This window comes from Rhipicephalus sanguineus, chromosome 1 (genome assembly GCF_013339695.2).
Source record: "Rhipicephalus sanguineus isolate Rsan-2018 chromosome 1, BIME_Rsan_1.4, whole genome shotgun sequence".
Taxonomy (NCBI): Eukaryota; Metazoa; Arthropoda; class Arachnida; order Ixodida; family Ixodidae; genus Rhipicephalus; species Rhipicephalus sanguineus.
Window position 1 is genome coordinate 117,922,458 of NC_051176.1, and position 25,188 is coordinate 117,947,645.

General features: G+C 43.4%; 2 protein-coding genes across 2 annotated transcripts in view; one reads left to right on the forward strand and one right to left on the reverse strand.

Moving 5' to 3' along the window:
* LOC119396647 (WD repeat-containing protein 46) overlaps positions 1-3,850 on the reverse strand; it is a 37,612-nt gene extending 33,762 nt beyond the window's left edge. The window contains exons 1-4 of the mRNA XM_037663940.2: positions 3,740-3,850; positions 3,148-3,363; positions 2,935-3,047; positions 2,717-2,866 (exon numbers count right to left, since the gene is read on the reverse strand). Coding sequence (XP_037519868.1) covers positions 2,717-2,866; positions 2,935-3,047; positions 3,148-3,363 — 479 coding nt within the window. The 5' untranslated portion in view covers positions 3,740-3,850. The remainder of the gene's footprint in view (positions 1-2,716; positions 2,867-2,934; positions 3,048-3,147; positions 3,364-3,739) is intronic.
* Positions 3,851-4,519: 669 nt separating this feature from the next.
* LOC119396665 (bone morphogenetic protein receptor type-1B) overlaps positions 4,520-25,188 on the forward strand; it is a 50,088-nt gene continuing 29,419 nt past the window's right edge. The window contains exons 1-5 of the mRNA XM_037663964.1: positions 4,520-4,641; positions 11,783-11,967; positions 12,803-12,914; positions 13,299-13,413; positions 14,589-14,733. Coding sequence (XP_037519892.1) covers positions 4,539-4,641; positions 11,783-11,967; positions 12,803-12,914; positions 13,299-13,413; positions 14,589-14,733 — 660 coding nt within the window. The 5' untranslated portion in view covers positions 4,520-4,538. The remainder of the gene's footprint in view (positions 4,642-11,782; positions 11,968-12,802; positions 12,915-13,298; positions 13,414-14,588; positions 14,734-25,188) is intronic.

Sequence of the window (25,188 nt, forward strand, 5' to 3'; positions counted from 1 at the left end):
TTCTTTTTAAGTGACGGTTAGTGACATAAAAACGTGAATGTTTAGCTAGAAGCAACAAAGGCAGCAGATATTTATAGGCATGGACAAGCAAAAAGTTTGAATTAATTGGCTTTAAATTACATTGCAAACAAAACGGCCAACTAAACAATTAAGACTTGTTCGAATTTACTGAAAGTTTGACCTATTAAGTCTACTGTAATGAACAGGGGCGTAGTTAAGGGAGGGGGGTTCAACCCCCCCCCCCCCCCAAATTTTAAATTTTGCTTGTGTATATATACATGCACACATAAAAACACATGCACGAACATATATAAAGTATGGTTGAACCCCCCCCCCAAAAAAAAATAAAAAAATAAAAAATTCCTGGCACGCCCCTGGTAATCAAGAAGTTAGCTGATAAGTGCATGAAGACCAGCATAGACAGCGATGACACGACCACTTGCGACTTTCTGACTATGCACATGCAAACACATGTTAATTCTCATTGTAAATAATCACGAAGTTGGCAGACAAGTGTATGAAGCAGGGCTGTAGCCGGGGCGGGGGGCTTGGGGCCCGGGCCCCCCCTCAGTATTCTGATGGAGAGGTTTGTTTTACCAAAAATAAGTAATGAAAATTGGTGTTTTTTCGAATAGTGAAGGCCTTCAGCATGCCCCCCCCCCCCCCCCCCCAAAAAAAAATTCCTGGCTGCGGACCTAGTATGAGGACCAGAATAAAGGGTTCAGAATCAACCACCATGTTTGGAGGGCAGATCACAAACAAGTGTTTTCTGTTTGCAAGAACACACCAATTACCAAAGAACTTGTGCACAGACTTATTGATGACAACAGGGGCATGGCCGTAATAGACTTACAAATCACCATTGTGTAGACTAGTCTATGGTCGGATACAACTTAAAAAGTCCGGAGAGGCCCTGCCCAGACGACCGAAGCCTCGGTGACTAAAGAAATAGATCGCCTCGGCGACTAAAGAAATAGTCTCGCTCATGCACTTGGCAATGTTCTTCGAAGGCAAGGTCACCGGCCGTCCGGCTCATGACGCGAGTCTGGAGTGCACGCCCATTCGTGCAGGCATTGTGTGCATCCGCCTTTGAGGTGGAAATGCCGTGGACTTCTAAAGTTGGATCAGACTATAAAATACGAAAAGTAAAATCAAACATCAGGATGCTCACTTTTTTTTTTACACAAAGCTGAGCTAGTTGGTAAGTATTCATCATAAAAGAAGGTAAGGCATGCAAACATGGACACAAGAGAAGAGAACAAGACAACACAAATGCCAACCATCAAGTGGTGACAGTCTCCATGTTTGCACGCCTTACCTTCCTTTATGATTAGGATGCTACAGTTGTTGCCTTCAGCTAGTAAGCTTACATGAAGTGATATTCAAAAGCAGATGGAATGAATAAATTAAAAGTATACTAATGCTGTCTGTGCAGCTGTAACAACAATTTTGCGTCTACTCACTAAGCATTCAGGGTTGTGGCCGATGTAATAGCGCTCAAAGCTTTGCATGTAGCTGCTGTAGCCTTAGTAAGCAACAGAGGAAGCATACATCAGAAGGCATGCAATGCAAGGCACTCTCATGTGACCAAATATGGCAGCTTCCATGTGTATAGTGCTGTCACAATGTAAAGTCGACATTAAGACATAAAAACTGAGACTAGATAGGACTGTTAAGGCCTGTCATAGTGTGACTAACTGAATTTTTTTTGTTTCTTCTGCACAGGCAACCAAATGCTGCTCTGTACTGTTCATACGACAGGTTGGCCATTTCCATTTGTAGAACTTGGTACAAGCATTTAGATGAGATTCATCTTTCCCATCTGCATTAATCAAAATTGTCATCATGTGACCAGTTTTGTGTGCGGTTCACCTGCAATAACGCATCAGCTCACCCAACGCATCACAACATTGTGAAGAAATAAATCTTGAAGACACAAACTTTTGTTCTCAAGCAATTCTGCAGTGCTCTGAAAGATACAGAGCACTAACTTGCATGCTCTTATGATCTAACAAATGTTCTAAACATAGCTAAGAAGTGGGGAAGTTAGCACCAATTAAATGATGTTGAAATCTGCCCCCAAATGTCAGCTGCCTCTGAGTAACAGTAATGTACCTCAGAAGATGCGCTTTTGCTTGCCGCAGTCCCCTGAAGTGACTGCTGAACCACAAACAAATCCCGGCTGCCACATATTAGATACCACCTAGAGGGTACCTTGAAAGCAGCAGGGTAGATAGGTGGGCTAGTTGGTATAGATTCATCCAAGAAAACAGGGCAGTGCAAACAAACAAGACACAGAAAGAGCAGGAACACAACACAAACAAGTTGTCCTGCTCTTTCTGTGTCTTGTTTGTTTGTGCTGCCAAGTTTTCATAATGAGGGTACCTTGAGGGGTTGGTGGCGGGAAGAACTTCAGGGTGGCTACTAGGCTACTTCATAAATACATTTAAACCAAAATTCCTTCATATCATCGTCATGTTTACATGTTCATTCTTTACCTTGTCCCATGTGTTCATGCATTGCCATTCTGATATGATGTGCAACAGACTAGCCCAAGTTTCAGTCTTGTTACACTGCTCTCATGGCCAAATATTATCCAATAGCCAAGCCTCACAACACTGCATGACATCAATATTTAAAACACAAACAATGCATGCAACAAGCTATGCATTGGACAACACAAGCAATCAACTGGGCTAAAGTTTATCGTGCTTACCGGCTTTCCCTTGAGTAGTTAATTGAATATGGCCCAAACTGTGGTAGATTGAGATCAAAATATTTTGTACAGCTGGTAATGTCTACAGCGTCTGCAATGTCTTTCTGCAAAAGCTGAAATGTTTCTTCCCCATCATCAGCCTGCAGATACCTGCATATGAAAAAAAAACATTTTTTTTAAAGGCACAATCTCGTAGTGAGAAAAATTTTAAAACTTACCCAACATCTTCGGGTAGCAGTAATTCTGCACGGGCTGCTTGAAGCACTGACTTCCTCACTTTCTTGACATCAGCTTGGATCTTTTTGCGCTGAACACGTGTTTTGATTCCTTTCTACAGGAAAGACAAAGAAAATCCCCCATTAAATGTAACTACAAAAATCATGAAGCAATTTCTGGGACAAAATGATATGTTTAAAAAGCAAACAACTTACGAGTGTCAAATGGCTCGAACGTTTGTACTTTGCAGCTGTATTCTCATCGGCAGGAGATGTGGTAACAGTCTTCAGTTTTTTTGCTGTATGTTTCACCATCTGATCCTTTTTTTTCCCGTGTTTAGTCACGGTTCTCTTACTGGTGTCATCTGCGTTTGCCAATGGATGACTTATTTCTTCAGATGTATCTTCTTGTACTGTGAAATAGCGACTCATCTGCAATACAGATATGCGACTATGAGCTTTGAAGATGGCAAGAATAAGCAGTTATTACATCGGTGAGACCAGACAATATATATAGACCACCAAGCATAGTCCCCATACTACTAAGTATGTGCCAGAGGAAAAACTTTTAACCATCTACTTAAATACAAGTGAAATGCATAAGGTTTTCTATTAAACGGCCATTAAAGGGGCCACGTCTGTGCGCTTGTGTTTCTACTATTCGTATGTCTTAAGCAATTTTCTGCAACCGCCAGCACGCGCTGACACTAGTTGCATGCAGATTTAAATAGACAGTAGCCAATTTAGGGCCCACTACAACTTGGCAAATGACGTGTAAATGAAGTACGCAGACTTCGGTATATCTCACATTTTCGTTCGCTCCTAAACACTAATCGAAGGAGACGTAAGCCATTCACGGTGCTGTCAGACGAAACACGTGTACTGCACATCCACATAACACCTCCACGCGCAAGGAACTACGCGTATGGCTTGCATATGGCTGCGGCTTCATCCGATGTTGGCTTTGGCAGCTCTGGCCTGCAAGTTTATTAGGCTGCGACATGGAGGAAGGACATGGGTAGGGTACTGCGATGGCTATTTAGGTGCTGTCAGAGTCATTTTTATACGCTTTTTGAAAGCTAAGCAAGCGTATCCAGGAATTTCAGGGAGTGTCAAAGCCATATAGTCAGTATATTAACTCTATGGTCAAAGCCAAGGCCCCGGAAATGATTTCCTTTGAGCCCACCGATCAAGCTCACCTTAAATGATATGCTTTTGTGGGCTGCATACGTCTTTAATAGAACATAAAGTTAATTAAAATTTAAATAATTATCTACAACACTACAGTGTATGAAATTCTACTTACTGTACCAACGCTCTACATCTGACGCGAGATTCATGTGACTGCGTGATCTGTGTGTGTCGTCAATCTCAGAGGGAGGCTTGCTTCTGAAGAAAAACAACGTCTTTTTTTTTGTGTGTGTCAAACGAATAATGAGATTGTCCAGGTCTCAAGGAGATTTTAAAAACGTCTTGTTAGCCTCAATGTGCTCCAACAGAAACTGCAGCCGCTTACGCCAGCAAAAACAGATGACGCGCGTTGTCCACACGCTTTGTTTCTATTAGTTTTTAAATGTCACGTGACTGTTGCTACCGCTCGAGTAAAGATGGCTGCTGTTGGTGGGGTTTTGTGTTGGCTGAAGATGCGAACGAGATGGAAAATTTTGTGGCTGATACCCACCGTTTTTCTCGCACTGCTTGTTCAAAACGGTAAGATCGGCATCTTTCATTTAGTTTGATAAGTTGTACTTATTGTTATCGCTTTATGTAAGCACTATTCGAGGCACAAATTTTCGCGTTTTAGCTTCGTTGTTTGTTTTGTTAAGCGCATAACTTGCACAACTGCTGTTTGATTGACACAGAAGTTCTGTATTCGCTGTCGCATAATTCAGATCCTGCTGTGTGAACGTGCCTGTACTTTGCTGAATGTTTTCGTCTGGGCTTGGGTACATATACTTCACGCTGTAAACATCAGCTGCGGTAGCTTCAGCAGAAACTGAAACGTTTGCTTGTGTTTTGTAAGTTGCTTTAGTCAGAGCATAGGAATCTTGGGGGCCTTGAGTGATTCGGGGAGGTTCCTTAAGTATCGCTATGATGCAAAAATATTATTTCTGAACGGCTGCCAACTGTTTTCGCTAACGTGATTTTTGGCAGCGCCATTACAGAGGCTTTCAATTACATTAAGAAATAGGGTGCGGAGCTAAAGTGGTGTGACAGAGCGTTCGTGAGCTTTCGCTGTGACGGCTTGAAGCGCGTTCGAAACGCGGTAATTTCAACCAGATACTCGTTCACGGCATGTCTTTACGGCTGCATGGCTCGCATGGTATTTAAGGTATGTCACAAAAGTGCGTCTGCACGAAGCACGCGCAACCGCTCCCTACAGCCAGCGTCACTTTACAATCGCCGGCCACGAGAGATCTCGCCAAGGACACAGCCCGCGTACTACGAACCGTGCTGACGCGACACACCTGGATCGTCGCAGAGCTCGCAACATGACGCATCACCATCACCAGCGCGCTCGAAACGGCCACAGCTGACGCGGCAACCGACGCCTTGTCAAAGCTGCGAGAAGGAACTCGCGCTTTCCCAGGCTGTGCTATGAACGGGTGACTCAAATCGAAAGCTCTCGAACCCAGGCGGAAGCCAATGTGGGCGTGCGGGAACGAAGGGGGCGGAAGCAGTCCGACAGTCAGTCAGAATAGCCAAGTAACCAACACGACCACTGAAGCATAAATCCCCATTGCAGCGCTAGTCAACCAGTGTCTTCATGAATTATGCCATGGATTCGGACTCTGAACAAGCACTGGTGAATAGGAAAGGGTACATATAGTTCTTGAACATAATCAAGTGCTTCTTCTTTAGTGCTGGACGATTGTTAACCCATCTGAGAACTGTTGGGATGTAACCAGCCAAGTGTGCTGGTTACATCACAATGTAATATGTTTAGTGTGTTCTGTGAATCTGGGCTTTGACTTGGTTTTGGACAAGTGACGTTCGCTGGCGTACCAAAGGGCCTACTCCTAATTGTCTGTAGTTTCATGAGGAATTTCGGGGGACAGATAGGTCAGTCGCTGGCAACTGCATCCTATTGACGGGCATGGAGTGCAGGCGACGCGGTCGAAAATCCAGTACGTGCACGCCATAGGACCTCTTTGGTGCAAAGTGTACTCATAGGAGGGTGAGAGAGCCAAGGGTCATTTATATTGTCATCGTAACCAATTTTATGTGTTGTACCATGCTCTTGCTGACCTGTATGCAGTGAGTGTTTCGATAGTTGAAAGCTAGGCAGATGTTTTTTTACATGTGGCTAGGTTTTCTTGAAGGGCACCATAGGTATTTGCCAGTGCTGGGCAGTATCGAAGATACATGTATCTTAGATACTATCTTAGATACTCTATGTGTATCTTGTATCTGTATCGCGATACTTCTCGAAAAACGAGTATCTGTATCTGTATTTCCGATACATTCGATAATGTATTGTGTATCTTAAGATACAAGATACTTCTATCGCTACACAACCGTGCGAAACAATAATCGCTGGCCAAGCTCCGCTTCTCAAGCTGGTACAGGTACCACTAAGCCATCTGAATGAGTCTTGGGGCAGTGACGCAATTTTATTTTCCCGCCAGAGTATCCCAGTGAGGGCAGAAGATGAGGAAGACAAGCGCGCGGATGTCTACGCCCAGCCCACGTACTTTTTGTTTTCTCGATTTCTCTTCTTTTTAGTTGCGCCAATGCCGCGATACTTGCTCTTAGCCACTGTCCTGCGCCGCGTGTATCGCGCAAATTCCTATGTTGCTACAGTGTCGTTATTAAAGATTCTCTCGCGTCTTGCGTCTTACTCCGTAACTAAATGTGATGCGTGCAAAAATGGGGTTCCTCTGCGTCGCGTGTGTTTTACATATCAACGATTTCAAGGATCTCGTGGATGTAAGTTTGACTTGCATGCCATGAATTAACTTATATGCAAATAAGAATCTAACAACGTTAGCACCATTGGTATACTGATGCTAGATCTAAAAGAGCAAGTGTTTACCTAACAGAAAATATATTCGCGTACCGTGTTTTTCACTTCTTGCTACATTTATTCAAAGAATTTACGAAATCATAATTTTATTATTAGCACAAGTGCTTTCTTAGCTGTCATTTTGCATTCCTTACATTACCTAAGTCTGTGCAGTGTTTTTCCGGTCTGGTCACTGCAGTATGTCTTTTGTAACGCGCTCCCAAAATAAGATCTCTGCTTTATTGTTCTATCTGTCTACTTTATTTCCACTACTGTTTCCACAGTTACACGTTGCCAAGGCGATGTTGAAAACAAGTATATAATTATGTGGGCGTACCTTGAGTAAACAGTAAAAAACATTCTGCTTACCGATTAAGAAAATAGCGAAATTGAGTTTGCAATATAATATTGGAAATCATTATGATTGTGTTTCTGTACTCATTCAATGTGAATGTTTGATACACAACCACCTCTCTATTTAACTTATATTTGTTTTCCTGTTTTAGGCTTTCTTAAATATTTTTCGCATTACTAATCGCCACGTAATGGGAGCTACAAGTGGCAATAGCGCGAATAGCGGCGGTGTCCTGAGACGTTTTGTACGTCGGAGACGTTTCTGTGTTGCACATGTTCTCTCGTTGAAGAAAAATTGCTAAAAGATTGCACGTTACTGAGTATATCAACAAAGGATCCTTTAAGCCGGCAGATAAGTAGAATATGAAAAGTCATTGCAGTTTTATGTCATCTACGTATACACCAGGGGTCTCAATCTGAGCTTATAGCCAGCGGGCCGCAGTCGCGAAATTTTGTTGCAAGGGCCGGGACAGTGAAGATAGTGGGAGAGAGTTTGAACAAAATGACGTTTGACAGGAAGCCTTCCCCATATCTTATATATAGGTCATTTCTGAAGGGGATTTGGAGTCAGGATTCGAGAAACATCGAAAGCGATGTACAGAATGACTGATCTCTGGACGCGGATTCTGAAATATAGAGTTTTTGTTCCACGGTTATGTTTTAGTACATGGTGACCACATGTTCCTGACGAAAGGAATGCTTGAGACCAGTCATGCCTGTGCAGCTCACGAACATACTTATTTAGAAAATAAAAACAAATGAGACGAAGACAGTCATGTGTGCGGGCCGGGCCGCTAGCGAAAGGTCTCAAACCCCTAGTATACACTATGCGTCAGCACCCCCCCCCCCCAAAAAAAAAAAGAAAGAAAAATGTCGCTACCAGCGTCGTTGCTGCTGTACACCTGTCCGGATATACGGTATTGTGCAAGCTGTCTTTTACAGCTATGGAAAAAGTCCTCACCGGTATTTGCCCCGTCGTGCGAAGGCTTCTTTTGAAGTTATTGTTTTTATATGGCAACCTGCTAGATGGTCGGCAAGCTGTGCAAAGCAAGTACCGCTGTCAGCGAAGTGTACAAAGTGTTGTCCTGTGAGGAAGCTAAAACAAACCCCGATAAGTTGTTTTGGAAGGAAACTAATGTTTCCTTCCAAAAACTAATGCTTTGAGCAAGAAGGGCAAAACGTTTGAGATAGTAACAGATATTTCATTCAAGTGAAACAAAATAGGTCACAGTAAAGACATTTTCATGCATAGGCGTTTGCTGCTACATTATATGGATCTATAATAACAAATTTGAGAATGTATCGAAGTATCTTAAGATACAATTGCCAAGTATCGTATCGGATACAATTTTTGCGGCAGTATCTTGTATCTGTATCTCCAATACTTCTTGCCTGAGTATCTTGTATCGTATCGCGATACAATTTCAAAGTATCTTTGCCCAGCCCTGGTATTTGCTAAAAATATTCAGATTCACAAGCGAATGCTTTCTAGTTAAGCTTCGGTCAGGAAAGCCAGCTGATGACAAAACTACTGTGTAGTATGCTGTGAGGCTCGGCCACTATTTTGACATTTGGATCGAACTTTTAGAGACTTTACGGCACGCCTAAAGGGCTTCCAGTTAAGGAGCAAATTCTCAGCAGTTGCCACCGTGCAGTCTCTAATTGACAGGAGTGCAGCCTGTCACTTTTATCTGAAGGTGAGGTGAGGTATATTGCTTAAACATATGCTAGAATTACCAGATCAATTCCTGGAAGCACAAGAAGGTTTGAATCTATCCAAGGCCAGAGAAGAAGGGCCTGAGGACGTGAAGAAATTGGCTTCCAACAAACAAAGAAACCCTCGGAACCTGATTTGGACATCGCGCTAGCAATTTTCAGAGCAATATTGCATGTCCTAATGGTATTAAATGTTTTAATGTCAGCAAACTGAGTACAACGTCGAAGTATATTGCAGTGAAGGAAAAGAAGCTCTCTAGGCATCCAATCTGTATTCCCCTCTAAAAACTAAGGCAGCAGTGGCTTTGAAGAACTCGGAAGAGGGAAAAAAAGTTCCGGTCGTTAATGCCGGAATGAGAATGCATGCAACAGGTGTAGCCTTTGTCATTCAGGCCTACAAACTGTCTTAGTAACTGTATCTGCGGCGTATTCACAGACACAGGTACTACATACAGTCCAAGTGCCTACCTTGCGTCATTGGCTATGGCAAATGTTCATTTACGGCTTAATAAAATGCAGTGACCAACACAAACTGCTCTGTCCAACCGTAGAATATATACATAAGAAACACATTTGAATGCTATCCCGAGTGTATTATTCAAACCTGTTTTTGAAGTGAACACGACTCGCATAAAAGTGCAGTGATGTATTATAAGTGATTGCTTGCTCACATTGAAACATAGTGAATGGGAGTCGGCACGACCACGTTCCATCGATGGTAACCTAATTCTTTCAGACAGATTAAGTGTAGATAGAGAAAGAGAAAAAACATTGAGTGTGGAGCGGAGCATGCACAGACAACCAAGTTTGACTTGGTTCAAGTAATGATGCCAATGTCTTGAGAACTAGCATAGTTGTTGACTGTTATGTGTATGTTCTCTTCCCATAAAAGTGACGGTACCTTAAACATAAATACTTTTTTGGGGGCTAGTTGGTTCATTATGGAGCAAGGAAGTAGCATTGCGAACACACACCCAGTGCTTGTGTGTACATGTTTCTCTTGTGGGTGTGTGTTCGCACCGCTACTTCCTTGACCCCTTAAACACTATTGATAATCAACAAATACTTGTGACCATGGTTTATCAAAGTCCAGTAATCTGTTGCAATTTACTGAATCACTGTTGATATGATGCATAAATAAGAAAATATTGCTCTGTTAAAAGCAGTAAGAAAGTTTCTTGGTGGATGTGCATAAAGCTAGCAAAATAGAAAAATGTCAGCTCTATTTGCATTCAATTGTATGAACACCAGGGCACATGACTTCTAATTCTACGAAGTGTGGTGCCATGCAATCTGATGACAAAGGGCAAGGAGGTTGAAAATGCAATCTTGACCCATACATTGTACTTACACCTGGAATGTTCAGCTTTGTTTTTTCTTCGTGGATATTGGCACAGTGAATATGTCTGCTCCTTGACAAAGCAAGCTTCCATTAGAATGTTTGACTTCCAGCTGTGATAGTTGCTGAATAGTGTAGATAATGCACTCGTCCTGTCTGCTTGTGTGTCCATAGTTTTTTCTTCAACGACTCATGGTGCAGGTGATGAAAATTTTCTACCAGCCGCATTGCCTGCATCATTGTCAAATGATGGTGTCGTCTTGGACGTGGTGGCCATGATGTGTGCCGTCTTCTGCTGTTGAATCTGGAGCTCTTCGTATCCAAAAACATAGCCTTTGAGAGTGGTGGCTGTTACCAAAACAAATCATCCCTGGGATGCGAGCTTGGGCACCACTTAGGATAACATCAAAATGATATTTTCTTTAATAATTGAATAGAAATTCAGAGCTTGCATTTTGTGCCATGTTACGATGCCCTACACCGACTCTCTATCATGAGCGGTTGAGTAATGTAGTCGGTGACAACCTAACTAAAGCTCCACCCTCAGTGTGTTTGTCCTTCACCTTTGCAAGAGAGTTCTGCCGGCTGGTTTTTCGTTCAAAGTGCAAGTACTTTCTTTTTGCTATTGTAAATACGAGACACATTGTGAAATAAAGGCTCGTCGTTTCTGATTAGAATGTTATTTTTGGCTGAAAATTGATGTCACTGTCATGAATAAAATTTGCCGAAACTTTGAAGTTTTATTATTTAAAACCAGCAAAGCAAACGTGTATCTGTTAGGTAAAATCGGCACGGAAAATTGCTTGACGTCACGGAAATAAGCAAACACAATTAGATGGAGCATTATGCAAATTGTTTTTGGGTGAGACAGCGATGGTTGTGGGCAAAGCTTATATTTTTCTTAAGTTGTTGTAACAAACATACTATAGACAGAATTACACTGTGAAGGCGCTAGTACTAGAACATCTTGTTAGTGTCTCATTTCATGTTGCACATTTACTATAATATCTCTATTACTAAAGCATGGTTGTCCGTAATAATTGACATTCTCAAGTATTAGGTAATTTCATTGTAGCCTTAATTGTCATTTGCTTTTAGTGTCTCTTTATTTTTCAGCTATGACATTTTATTGAAAGTATTTTCTGTGTTTAGTCTGTTGGTCCTCTTTATTCGTTTGCACAGTCTCATAAACTCTATATAGTGAACATGATTCGTCACTTACACCAGCCCATTGGGAGTGAAAGCCAGCCACATATTCTGTAAAAGAAAAACTTTATTGTGTGCCTATAGTGCTGCTGTATGCATATCTTCTGGGTGGCTAATGCAACATGACAATTTCACCACCGTGCGTAAACCTGGCAAAAGAGCGTAGGTGCTTTCCTGAGCTTCAGTCTTTTTTAGGCACGGTTAAAACTGTTCCCATGTTTTCATTGCAGGAAAAGCATTAGATTGTTATTGTCTTGGGACCTGCCCTGATGGGTCCTACAATGGTACGTGCACTGCACCACCAGACAGCGACTGCTTCAGTGCTGTTGAGGAGGTATACAATGCAGAGACATCACAGTTTGAACCTGAACGAAGTTATGGATGTTTGCCCGCTGAAGAAAGCAGCATATTGTGGGTGTGTAGCTTTACTTTGAATGGTCTTTCCCCTTTTCACGTTTTGGGAAGGACGCGAGTGTTTTTGTCTTTATTATTAGGCACCGCGTCAGTTGAATTTGGCTGCGACAGAAAATCCATGAGTACGAAAGAAGCCACAAATCACTTTTCCTGGCAGTTAAGTATTGTGCGGAGGAAAAAGATAAAGGTGACACAAACAGCCACTGGAGGATAGCTATTGGCATGTAAATATTTTGGTTTTGTTGTATGGGGGGGGGGGGTGCAAAAAAAAAAGTGTTTGGTAACCTATTCAATTGATTTTTATACTAATACATATATCTCAAGCAGGTAATTTTTGTGTTATAGGGCAGAACATGGATAATATTAAAGTATAACTTTTTTTTTTTTTTACCTTAACACCAGCTTAGTTGACTGTTTCCCTTAGAAGTACTTGTTGCTGGGCTATTTGGTTCATCGTAATGAGGGAAAAACTAGACGCCTAAAACGCCACAAGAAGAACGAAGGAGCACAGGGACACTCTTTCCCTGTGCTTCATTGTTCTTCTTGCGGTGTTTTAGGTGTCTAGTTTTTCCCTCATTGTTCCCCTTCAGTGTGCATTACTTTTACTCATCAATGTATAGTTCCACTGTTGCATTGTAACTAAGAGAAAAAGGGCATGTTAAAGCAAGAGCAGGTTTTACAAAATCACACACAAACTCTGAGGCATTTTTTACATTAGTATAAATTTTCCTTATTGTACAGTCTTCAAGCATTTGTAGCGGCACTTCCACAAGCGGGCACATTGCCCAGATGTTCAAAGCATTTGCAGATTGATCGTTGTTCCTTTTTCCTTTCAGTGCAAGGCTCACCTTGTCCCGCATAAGGTGCCGAAAATGATTGCTTGCTGCAGGAGTGGTGACCTTTGCAATAAGTACCTGAAGCCAATGTACCATATAAGGGCTGATGATGGTTAGTACAACTCGCATTCTTTTTGTGCTGTTCTATCGTGGTCGTATGTCGACAGCAACATTTCTATATTTGTGGACAAAGTAACTGCCTCCTTGTATTTCTTGTGAGGAAAAATCACTTTCCTGAACATGGAGATGGTGATTTAACATTTTGTAGTGTGCTGCCATGCTGATACTGCATCCTGGTTTGGCAGTTATTTCTTAGCAACTTCTGAGTTTGGAACGCGCTGGTTGTTGTATTCGTGCTTGTTACCTTCTACAAATATCTGTTTAAAACAGCCTCTTCACCTGTAAGTGTTCCAGCTGTTTAGACATAAAAGTTTCTTGGTATCTTAATTTGCCCTGTCAAGAGTCTTATATATCCAATATTGCTTTTCTTTTGCAGAGTACGGACCTACCGTATACCTGTACAAGGACACTTATCTTCAGATCGTCGTTTTAATTGCTGTCCTAGGGGTTGTGCTGTGCCTATGCTTGAGTGGCTACATATTCTACACAAGGTAGGATGTGCATTTGTGTGATAATGGCATGTGCTAGTCTCTATTCGCTTTATTAATGGGGCCCTGAAATAGTTTTATACATATTAAGAGAATGTTACTGATCAGTAGATGAGGCTTATGTGAATGCGTTAGTGAAATATTATTGCGTTGCATACAGCAGGGAATTGACAGCCTGTTGTCACAAACTGGAAAAATATTGTTTCTCGCTTCTGTAATGCCATCTGCAGCTATGTAAGAGGATCTTTCTCTCAACAGCACAGCATTGAGTCAGAGATAGAACAGAGGAAAGGAACGCTCACCTTTTGAAGTCAATGCCCATGCATTACCAAAAGCCAAGGTGGGGTACCGCTCCCTTTAGGAAAACGGCTGGATGCCCAGTGGCACTGGAAACTAAACCCAGTACCTCCTGCATTGGAAGTAGATGTTCTACCATTTTAACACTGTTGCCGTAAAATTGGTGATAGGTATGCCTAAGAATTTGTGTTGTGAATTGTAATGATGATTTGCTTTAATATGGTTCACCGCAACGCAGTCATGTAATACAGTGAAGCATACTACCTGCAGTTCATTATCGGAATGAGTCCAACAAGCATTTACCACTAGAAGGCATGGAAGAAAAATGAATAATACCGTATTTACTCGTGTAATCTGCATCCTCGTGTAATTTGCGCACACCTAAACTATCACCGTGGTTACAAAAAAAAGAACTTTTACTCACATAATTTGCATCCGCTGGTCTGCCCTGTAGTGTGCAAGCATGTGCACTCAAGGCAGGCTTGGGGAGGTCAGTGGGGTTGCAATGTCAACTGCATACTGGGGAATTGTGATTAATATGCAGTAAAACTTTGTTGATTGTACCCAAATGGTTCAAACTTAGCCACAACAAATCCCTGACCCAGTCTTCGTAGAGCCTGACTGTGTATACAGCGATCGGTTTTTTGTCAGGTTTACTGTGCCCCTCAACTCCACCAATGATTCTGACTTCAGCTCGAGTGTAGCTGGAGTGTGGTGATGCCTGTACTGGATAAGCGTCAGAAATGCAGAGGAGTGATACGGGAGGGGGGGGGGGGGGCACTCATAAATGCGTCAGTGTGACGTATAGCTGACAATCCCATCCCACTAAGCATATTCAGCCGTCTGTCTTCTTCAACAAGATCTTATTTTATTTTTTGTAGGCACAAGAAGTCTCTCGAGAGTCGCAGCTTTTTTGCATCAGGCTGCCGTGAACCTTTTCTTCCCATTGAAGATGGAGGGCCTTGCCTAAAGGACCTCATTGAGCATTCCATTACTTCCGGTAGTGGATCCGGCTTGCCTCAGCTGGTAAGTACAGTGCTTGCAAAAGTAGAGTGTCTGGTTGTGTCCAGAAAAAAATACTGAGGTGCTGAAATGTGCGGAGGCTTTTTCATTATCGTAAGTGCCTATATTGTACCTGTGCTTTGGACATTTTTCAATTACTAGATAATAAGATGATTAGGTAATCTCATTCTCAGCTTATTGAGATGATTAGGTTACTTATGCAAATAATTTAAGAACAGAAGAGAGGGGTATAGTTATTTGAGTTAATTAGAAAAATATGACACTTTGCAGCTTGGTATAATTGCCAACTGCCATAGAACAAGGTTAAGGAAAACCACAGCACATTTGGAAGAGATCGAGGGTTATAATTCTGGTTATAGAATAGTTTTTGCACCAGTTGTAACTTCAAGTACATTTTATACTTCCGGCTCATGCTGGCATGGCTTGGAGGGGGAAGGGAAGGGACGCACTGCAGAAAATAAATTAGAATGTATAATTGCCTACATATTTTTGTTACCTGAAGGTGTCTATCCAATGTCATGTCATTGGTCTTTGTTGAGGTTGTTCAAGGGATGCTGTGACGTGTAGGAGCACAACCTACACATGCCACTGCAGTCTCATGCTTAAAACCTTATCATAAACAACACACTTGTTGCAGAGTACTTGTATTGATCTGTTAGTGGTCACCAGCTCAATGGATTTGTGAGGTCGGCAAACTCAGACTCATATCGAGCCGTGAGTCTGAGTGAGTCCGGATGAGTGATATTGTGGTGAATTTGACTCTGAGTTAGACCGGTCGAGAAAAATTTTAGTGAGTCCAATTGAGGAAAATTTTGGCGAGTCTGAGCTTGAGTGAGCCCCAAGTGCAAAATCACAGGGTCCCTTATGCATCCGCCTCAGTCAACTCGAAGGCAGAAGCCATTTTCTTTTTCTAAGTCGATGTATTGAACCTCCCGCGCCCGCCTCTGAAAGCTTTCTGCAACTAATGTGGTTTTGCAATGCCTCCAGGATCGGGGGCAATGTAAGCATTTTGCACCTCACCTTGTTTTTCACGGCCTCCGGGATCGGCCCACCTTTGACCAAGCACTGATGTCGTGATGACGTCACAGTGACGTCATATAGTGATGTCATCATGTGATGATATTTTGCATCACTCATGTTGATTCCGCCGAGGTGGGATGCCGGTCAATTTTTGCATTTGATGAGACAAATATACCGTATATACTCGCATAATGATCGCACTTTTTTTTTCAAAAAAATTGACACCAACTTCGGGGTGCGATCATTATGCGGGGTAAATTTTCCGCGAAATAATATTTCGAGCACTGAAAACGCAAACAAGTCGCGTATCAGAATTCTTACGATAGCTATCATGAACATAACCAAAAATAAAAGTAGAGTAAGGCTTACCTTTGTAATGAATGCACACATTACGCAGGAACTACATGCATTGCATATTGCCCTTTATTTTTTTCATTCACTGACCCCCTAACTTTCATTCAGAGTCTGAAGCGTCACTGGCGTCAGTGTCGTCGCCGCTCGATTCCCTGTCGGAACCGGCAGTGTCATCACAGTCCCACAGGTTATCTTCCGTTCCGTCGAGTGCGTTAGATATGCCTGTATTCTGATTTCGTGGACGCCGAAATGCCTGCCGGCAGCGCAGTTGCCGTGCTCGAGCGCGTAATCAACCGCCTTCAGCTTAAACGCGGCAGTGAAACTCGCGTATCGCCCCATCGTGAACCGGCACTCAAACAAGCAACCACAAAGCACGCCACCACGTTACAGAACGGTGACAAAAACGCGGCGATGGCGGCGACGCGGCTTTTTCAGGAATTATGGGAACTCGTCGGCAGCTTGTTGCTGCGGTACAGTAGAACCCCGCTGATACGTTTTGGAAGGGACCGTAGGAAATAAACGCAAGAGACGGGAAACGTAAGAGCCGAAAAACAGGAAAAACGGCAAAATATTTAGTGGTACAGAATTTTATTTCAATTCTTACGAGCAGTACGAAAATTGGCGCGCTCAGCCGCGATCTAGTCGATGGATAGAAACGCGGAGCTTAGGACGGCCTCATCCACAGAAATGTAATCAACGTATGTGATTTTTTAACACCAACAGCTGTAGGCATGAGAGAACTAAGCACACGCAATCACGACCGGCGCAGCGAGTCCGACCGCGAACCGCACGCACGACCGTGCGAGCTCCAACCAGCTCGAACTCCTCCCGCTCTCCGACAAATAACGATGATGTTGAGTCTACGCCAACGCGATGGCAGATGTGAATGCCAATCTCGAAGGCCTTGCTTTCGCATGCAATTACGTCATACACGCCATGTTTGTGCAATACAAATCTCAAAGGCTATGCTTTTGTCAATAGTAAATGCCAATCTCGAAGGCCTTGCTTTCGCGAGCAGTTACGTCATAGACGCCATCTTTGCAATTTGAATCTCGAAGGCCATGCTTTTGTTTGCATCAATTGAAAGATTCTGTTGCTTGCGCCTCTTATGCGGCTAATATTACGGTCAAACGAGGCCAAGCTGCGTGAAAGTGCACCATGGCGGCTCTCTTTGGTAGTCACTCGGTCGGCTCTGAGCGCACTTCGCGACGTATCATACGGGAACGGTCCGACAGTTACGACGTAACAGCGGGGTTCCCAATACATTGTATCCTATGGGAGCTATGCCGGGACCGGCGGAAAACGACGTAACAGCCGGGAAAACGCAGCAGTGAAGCCCCAACCGCATGCACGCGATTTTCGAGCGACGGCGACGAGCGACAAACGGGCTCCGTCGCGATGTCGCGTCGCAACGGGAGCACCCACATGTTCGCGACAAAGTGTCATGGTTGCTAGATTTAAAACTATTGCGTGCACGCAGGTAAATTGCAAAAAAGAATTACAGAGTAGATGAATGGCAGCATGTCAAATTTATTATTGACTTGTGTGAGATAAGGAAGTCACAGCAGCATTACGGGATTTTCTTTTTTTTTTGCAATGTTTTGTTTAACTGCGACAGTAGTAACTGCTGTGACCTCGAGTGGGCGCACGGAAGCGCACGCTATCTATCTACTACGCATCTACGACGTCTACGACGCTACGACGCACTTTAAACTGACATTGTAGCAAGCTACCATCATTGCAGCAAGCTACCACCAAAACATCAAAACGAGCCGTCGATCAAAATTAACGACAAAATACGGCCGCTGCCTCGCTCTCCACGTGAGATGGGGTTGCAAAGAAGGTAGGCTATAACTTGCATTCATTGAAGTACGCGCCGATTGGAAGCATCAAGAGCAAATTGCAACCGAAGCGAGGATCGGTGATGCTGCCATGTTGCCGGAAATCGTCACGCTCACTTCCGGGCGACAAGCGATTTTTTCTAGTTTTCCAGAAAGCTGCGACGCGACAAGCGACGGCGATGGATGGCCCTCCGCGACAGCAAATCATGTCGCTCGTCGCTGTCGCCCGAAAATCGCGTGCATGCGGTTGGGGCTTGAGGAACGTAACAGCGGGGTTCTACTGTATATCAAAACCACGTGGTCAAAACAAACATGGCGGCTGACGGAGCTAAGCGAACATAGCGAACGCTTTTTTCTCGTGAGTCATGAAGGACGTGAGTGCGTCACGCGCGTCAAAAGTTTCTTCCGTCGAAATAATAAATTCTTTCGTTTAAATCGTTAAATTTGCGGCAACAGCATAGCCATGTCCGCTTTTAGAGGACAGAAACGGAGATGGGCGCGTTCAGCTGCCACAGACGTAGAAACACATGGCGGGCATGCGGTGAAAACTACGGCATTTGTCTTTACTGCTATCCTAATACGGCACGTTTCCGCCAAGGGTGGGCAAAAATTTGGAATCCATTTGGTGCGTGCAGGTCACTTGGTGAGTCTTAAAGAGTTATTTAACGTAACGTTCGACAGATGGTAAACATGATGATCATCAGCTAGACTTGGCACACGACATATCGCTGCGGCAAGTTCGGGGTGCGATCATTACGCGGGGAAAAAAAAATCGAATTTTGACGACAAAATTTAGGGGTGCGATCATTACGCGAGTGCGATCATTATGCGAGTAAATACGGTACTTTAAGGCTTTCGCCTTAAAGTATATTGCTTGAGTGAGTCTGAGTGAGCTCTACATTTTTTGCCGACCTACGGTCCTACCTACTCAACTTCAGCACTACTGTCAGCCTTATGTAGGCCCACGTTTATACTCACATCTACTCACACGTACAGTCCAGTCAAACCCCTCAATAACGAAATCACCGGGAAAGCGACTTTTGTTCGTTCTTGTGTAAATTTCGTTTTCATTAAAATAGAAAAATACATAACCAATTACTTCGCATTTACGTGCTGTCTTTTGATTTGAGAATTGTAGACAGCGAGCTGCTCAGGATGCCGAACTCCTCTGCAATATCCACCTTTTTTCTGCCTTTCGCAGCTTCGGTGATGATCCTAGACTTCTCCTGAAGCGTCAGAAACTTGCGCTTTTTATACGAGGCGGCATCTTTCCCAACGGTCAAACAACTGCACGTAAGCAAAGTGCGGGAGATCTCAGCGTGCACACGGAGAGACAGAACAGAGCGCACGCGTGGCAACAACCAGTTAGGCAGTCTACAGAATGCCTGTCGGCATGACGTCACTTTTGTGGTTGTCATCACTTGACGTCGTGTGCCGATGTAGTTGCCAACAGAGGCGTTAGCAAAAACCTGTTCTCAGTGAAAAAAAGAAGTCTTGTCGCTATCATCATCATCCGACTGAATTTAAACAGCAATGGTCGCACCGATGCTCATTGGTGAAAACGTATGTGCCCGACTTGTCGTCGAATGAGCGGTGCTGCAACTTCCAAACTTCTGGGTTCCCAACTAGCTCATTGGTTGAAAAAAGAATGTTGCGGATCATTACCTGAAACTTTAGTTATTGCGGGAGTGCTTTTTAAAATGTCTGCGCTGTCTAGAGGGGGCAAATGCATTGAACTCTATGGACATTCACTGGGGCGCCATATTTCTTCGTTGCCACGAGAACTTCGTTCTTGGGGGCTTCTCATTATTGAGGGGTTTAACTGTACTTCAACGGACTATAGCGTTCATATGCCAGCTCAATAATTATTGATCAGAGGGGGGGTGCCTTGACCTCTCCCCCAAAAACTCTTTCACGGGCAGTTCTTGATAAAAATATCTCATGTTAGTCATCCTTTTCAATAAAATATCGTTACTGGATTGCAACCACTGATAACTTGTATTTCAAGGTACAAGATCAAAAGGCGCGCCAAGTAGAGGACCGATTATGTGAGGTAGAGCATTGACACCATGGTCGAAAAAGTTAATTGTGCACTAACGGACTCATGAGTCGACTCACACAGACTCAAATTGAAACTAGAGTGAATGAGTAATTATTTTGGTGAGTTTGAGTCCGAGTGAGTTTCTTGAGAAAAATTTTAGTAAATCTGAGTCCCAGCGAGTCCGGCAGAGGAAAATTTTGGAGAGTTTAAGCGCAAGTGAGCCCTAAGTGCCAAATATATTTCTTGAGTGCATCTGAGTGCGCTCTCCATTTTTTTTTGCTGATTTATGGTCGTCGGGATCCCTTTAAGGTAGGTCACCACCTTTGAGAAAAAATTGTACAGTTGTAGTCCAAAAGTTATAATTATACTTTTGGTTTGTAGGGCTTAGGTATACTTAAACTTTAAAATGATGAAATTGCTAAAAAATGTAAAAAATAAAATTGGTAAAAATCAAAATGTGCCAGAATATGCATGTTGTGCCAACAGTCATAACTACAAAATGGTCTGTGTGATTCAAACACGACTTGGCAGATACATAGTTAGGACAACATCCGGTGCATCTAACCTCCACAATCACCACATCTCTAAGCTCACTCTCTCACTCTCCCCCCAGCCGAAAAGCTTAGCACCCTCAATTGGCAGATACCTGTCGAACTTACTCAAAAGATGTCTAGTAAATTGTTGGAATGAACCTCACATAAAGAAACTTGCAAGTTTTCATCACATCAGTCCACTGCTATTTTTGTTTCCACCCACCCTTGGAAAAATGGGCAAAGCTGCAAATCAGCTTTGTTTAGGTGTCTAGTGCATTGCTATCACCTTTTGGGCAGAGCTGTGAAATTCTTTTATGTACACTGAAGGATGAAGGCCTCTCCTAGCAATCTTCAATTGCCTATGTCATCTGCTAGCTGATTCCTAGTTAAGGGGAGATGCGGGTCGAAAAACGCAAGTTTTCTAAAAAATTATCGATTTTTTGTTTTCACCTGTTTTGTTAAGATTAGTACCTCTACTGTTCTGAAAAAAAAAAATCAATGCCGAGACTCAACTGGAAACGTTTTAAAATTGCGTCTAAAGAGCACAAGGTGGCTGTCAAAAGGCCGAAAGTGTGTCATCTTCGAGCACCTTGCCGCCGATAATGCGCCGCCGCTCGCCATTGTCGACTGCATGAGGCGAAGAGCCGAGCCTCACTGTTCAAATGACGACGGTTTCCCGTGCTGCTGCAGCGCAAGAAATAATAAAGAGACGCACGCTTTTGCCGCCTTTTTCGAGCGCCGCGACTGGCTTTAAATCACGTGGTACGGATCGGGAGCCGCCATTGGCCGCTGCGCGCCTGTGTGTGCTGTGAAGCCTACTTGCAGGATCCGTATCTCGTTGAGCAGCGCAGCTGAACAACGCTTTTCTCGAGTGCTTATCCGTTATGGATGAAGAAAGCCATAGGAAGCGCGGTCACCGGCCTGTGAAGTTTCACGCGGCGCACAAATTTCGAGGACGCTGGCGCAAATCAAAGCCAAACACTCAAACCACAAAAAGAGCGTCTGCTGCCGCAAGGCGTAGTGGCAGTGACGCCGATGCGTCCGACAAGTTTGCCGCGGCATTCGAATATGTGAGTGCCTCCCAGAAAAAGATCGGACTCTTCGAAGACGAAGAAAAATCACAGGACGACGAGTCTTCGTTGATTGCTGATATGACTGCACTGAACATGTTGGTTTAATCGAGGGCACTCCAGTTTTGAATGTGTTCTGGAAGAGCTTGGCGTGCTCCCGCCTCATGATCTGGTTGCTCTTGGCACATCACGGGACAGCACACGCCAGAAAAAAAATGTCTCAAAAACTAACAGGAGAAGCAAGGGCTCGTCGGCGTGCACTGAAGAAAAAATCTCTTGTCGGGGAGTCAGCTCGAAAGAGCTGTAAGGGCCAAACCTATGGTACTGGCGCATTTTAATGGCAGTGGCCACTACAAGGAGGATTGCTCTTCCTTTTGTACAAATTTAGTCGCATTCAATGACATCTTTGATAAATAAACATGCAATTTTGACTTTAAAACTTGTTTTTCTCAAAACGCAAATTTTGCCATTTTTGTCAATGTGCCCCACCTTTTTCGGGTACTTCTGGTGCTCAGATCTGCATGAAATTTTTCCCAAATTTTTTCCAAAGTACGTTAAATGCAATTATCTTGTTTAAGTTTCAATATTCTTATTATATAATAAAAAAAAGTTATGTAAACTTTTACTAGGGTAGGAGAAATATGAACTTCCCACGTTAAAATTTTTCACGTCTAGTACATATTTTGTATGGACTTCCTAATTAGTTATTTGCATTCCAGACTTTATTTGAAACATTATGAACTATCAATTGTAAAAAATTATTGAAGTTTAGGTCTGAAAAGAGGGGGGGCAAAAGGCTTAAGTTTTTCACTTTGTCATGTTGCAGAACTAAAAGTATGCAACTTGCAAGAAAACTAATTATATATTTGAAATCAGCATAAAAAGTTCTATAAGCAGCTCAAGTTTCATTGCTCTAAGGTGAATATTAAAGAAAAAGTGTCTTCGAGTAGCATCTCTCCTTAAGTCTTCTTCTTTCTGGGGTTGAACATCCCAAAACCATGATATGATTATGAGCCGCCGTAGTAGAGGGCTCTGGAAATTTCGACCACCTGGGGTTCTTTAACGTGCATCTAAATCTAAGTATACGGGCCTCAAACATTTTCGCCTCCATCGAAAATGCGGCCGCGGCGACCAGGATTTGATCCCGCAACCTTCAGGTCAGCAGTCAAGCACCATAACCGCTAGACCACTGTGCCGGGGCTCCTAGTTATGTGGGCAACTTTAATTTTATCACACCAAATTGGAAATTCTCTGCCATCGTCGACTACACTTCTCTTTCCTGGAAATTCATTCTGTAACTAATAGACCACAAGTTACCTGCTTTTTTTTTGTTCTTTGTTTATATAAAAAAATTTGCATCTTTTGGGACCCTGTCATACGCCACAAAGCAGAGCTGCCAGTTCCGCCTATAATAAGCGGATTTGGGCCTATAATAAGCGGATTTTTTTTTTTTTTTTTCCCGCCAAGTCGCTTGTAGAATGTTCCAGTCGCTTGTCGCGTTTTTGGGCTTATTTGCATTTTTCCAGCAAATATAGGTATTTTATTGTTCATCACGTTCACCAATAGCACGTTTGTCGATGACTTTGAGTAGTTGAGTGTTGAAGTCAAACATATGCTGGGGGAATCGGCAAATAATGTTAATCATGCACTGGCGAACGTGCATTCAACTCAATGGAGACTACCCTGGAGACAATGTTAAAAAGTAAATATGTGCTTTTGTTTATAGTTGCGTATATTTTTGCTCTACAAAATAATTAAAGTGATTTTTTTCATGTCCCCTTTGTATTTGAGCGACCTTTTTTTTTTCTTATAATTACAAATATTTTCAAGAATGGGAAAATTTATTAAACATCTGCTTCTTTTGGCTTATTTTGTGATGATTATTTGTTTGTTAGCTCAGTAAGATCTGGCAACTCTGCCACACAGCATCCCCCCCCCCCCTCATGCTTCTTCTCTGTTTACAGAGGCTGATTTCAGTCATTCTTACCACACTAAGAGCAGAATGGGGACTTGGCAGAAGAAAAGAGCTGTAGAAGTGTGGAAAATGCATGTGCATGTGAATTTAGATGCGCTCAGCTTTCCTAGAACAATGTTGAACTGTCAGCTTGTCTAATGTGTGTCAGCAGCTTGCTTCATGTCATGGTCTGGTGACAGTTGCATTTCCCAGACAGAGGGCTGCAATGTCACCATGCTGCTGGTACTCCTTGAAAGAAAAACCTGGACTGGCCATAATAAAGAGCAGTGTGATTGTTGTGAGGCTGGTGCTGTGGAGGAACAGTACTGTGATTATTCGGCATGAGTTCAGCTTTAAAAAAAACTTTTTTTTCGACTTTCGTATCAGTATAGGGAACCCAAGCTCAAGTTTGCGGCGCGACGACAGCGCCGCGCCAGCCGTGCTGCGGCTCTGTCGGAAAGCTCTGAACCTTCTGCGCGGCCGACTCAGCCCCTTTCACGGTAGCGGTAGCGCACGTGCGCACGCGTTCTTCTCTCAGTGCGGGTAACTGGGAGGCCGTCAGCTGGGTACGTTGAACTGAGAGGCTTGCTGTGCGAAGCTGCGCATTTCCATGATGGCAGAAGCGACCCCGCGGAAGCGCAAGCGTGGTCCGAAGTATTGCGGTTTAGTGGCCAGCCACAACAGTGCAGACAAGGCACACGATTCACGTGTTAAACTGTATCGGTTCCCGGGCGTGTCACACGAGAAATAAAGGCGGCAAGCGTGGATAGCTGACAGCGCTGTCTCGCCTTCTATTTTGGCTGTCTGAGTTCATCGCTTTCGTTCGTTCCGACTACCTGAATCGGTAAGTAACGGGGCGCATGCATGCAGCGACTACAGTAATGATTACTCGCTGTCTTCTCGCATTGTTAAAGTCCACTTACGGTTGTAGGTGAAGCAAGCTTGTGTTTTGATTCTCCGTGCTCGTGAGACCTCCCCGTCGTTGTTGAACGTTCACATTCGCGTTATACCATTAACGTTTCGCGGTTGGTTGAATTCAACTGAACTCCGCACATTGTCAGAAGTTCGGCGCCTGCAATTCACGCGTCGGGAAGGCTGCTTTATCACGCCAGAACGGACGTCTGTGCATTTTCAGCAAGCTTTGACATCGTTCTGCAGGTTTGCTTTGTTTTTGTCACTTTATTGGGGTGATATATATTTAAGCCGCTAAATATAACTGGCACTTAATACATGCTTTGCAATTGCAACCTTGAAGTAATCACCTTCTGACTTTGTGCGATTTTCTAGCCGCTTTCACGCAACAGGTTTTATACGCCTGTCAAGTCGATATCATAAAAAGAGACTGCAAGCATGAAGCGAGAGCCGAAAAAACGAGGCGAGCAGTTCATCTTGCTTCACAGTGGTTGAAGCTCAGCTAGCTGCCTCGCGTATTAATCGGCGGGTGATTCTCCAGCGTCACGGAGGACTTGACTCTAACCTTCTCAGGAAGCAGTGCCATGGCCGTATAATCTTTTTTTCGCACGCCGCGAACGTTTGTTCACGAAAGTACACGGCTGCTACTGTAAGCATGCCATATCAAAACAACAATCATATGATTCGTAGTCCACGCCGCAGAACATCGATAGCGTGTACGGTTTCATTTCGG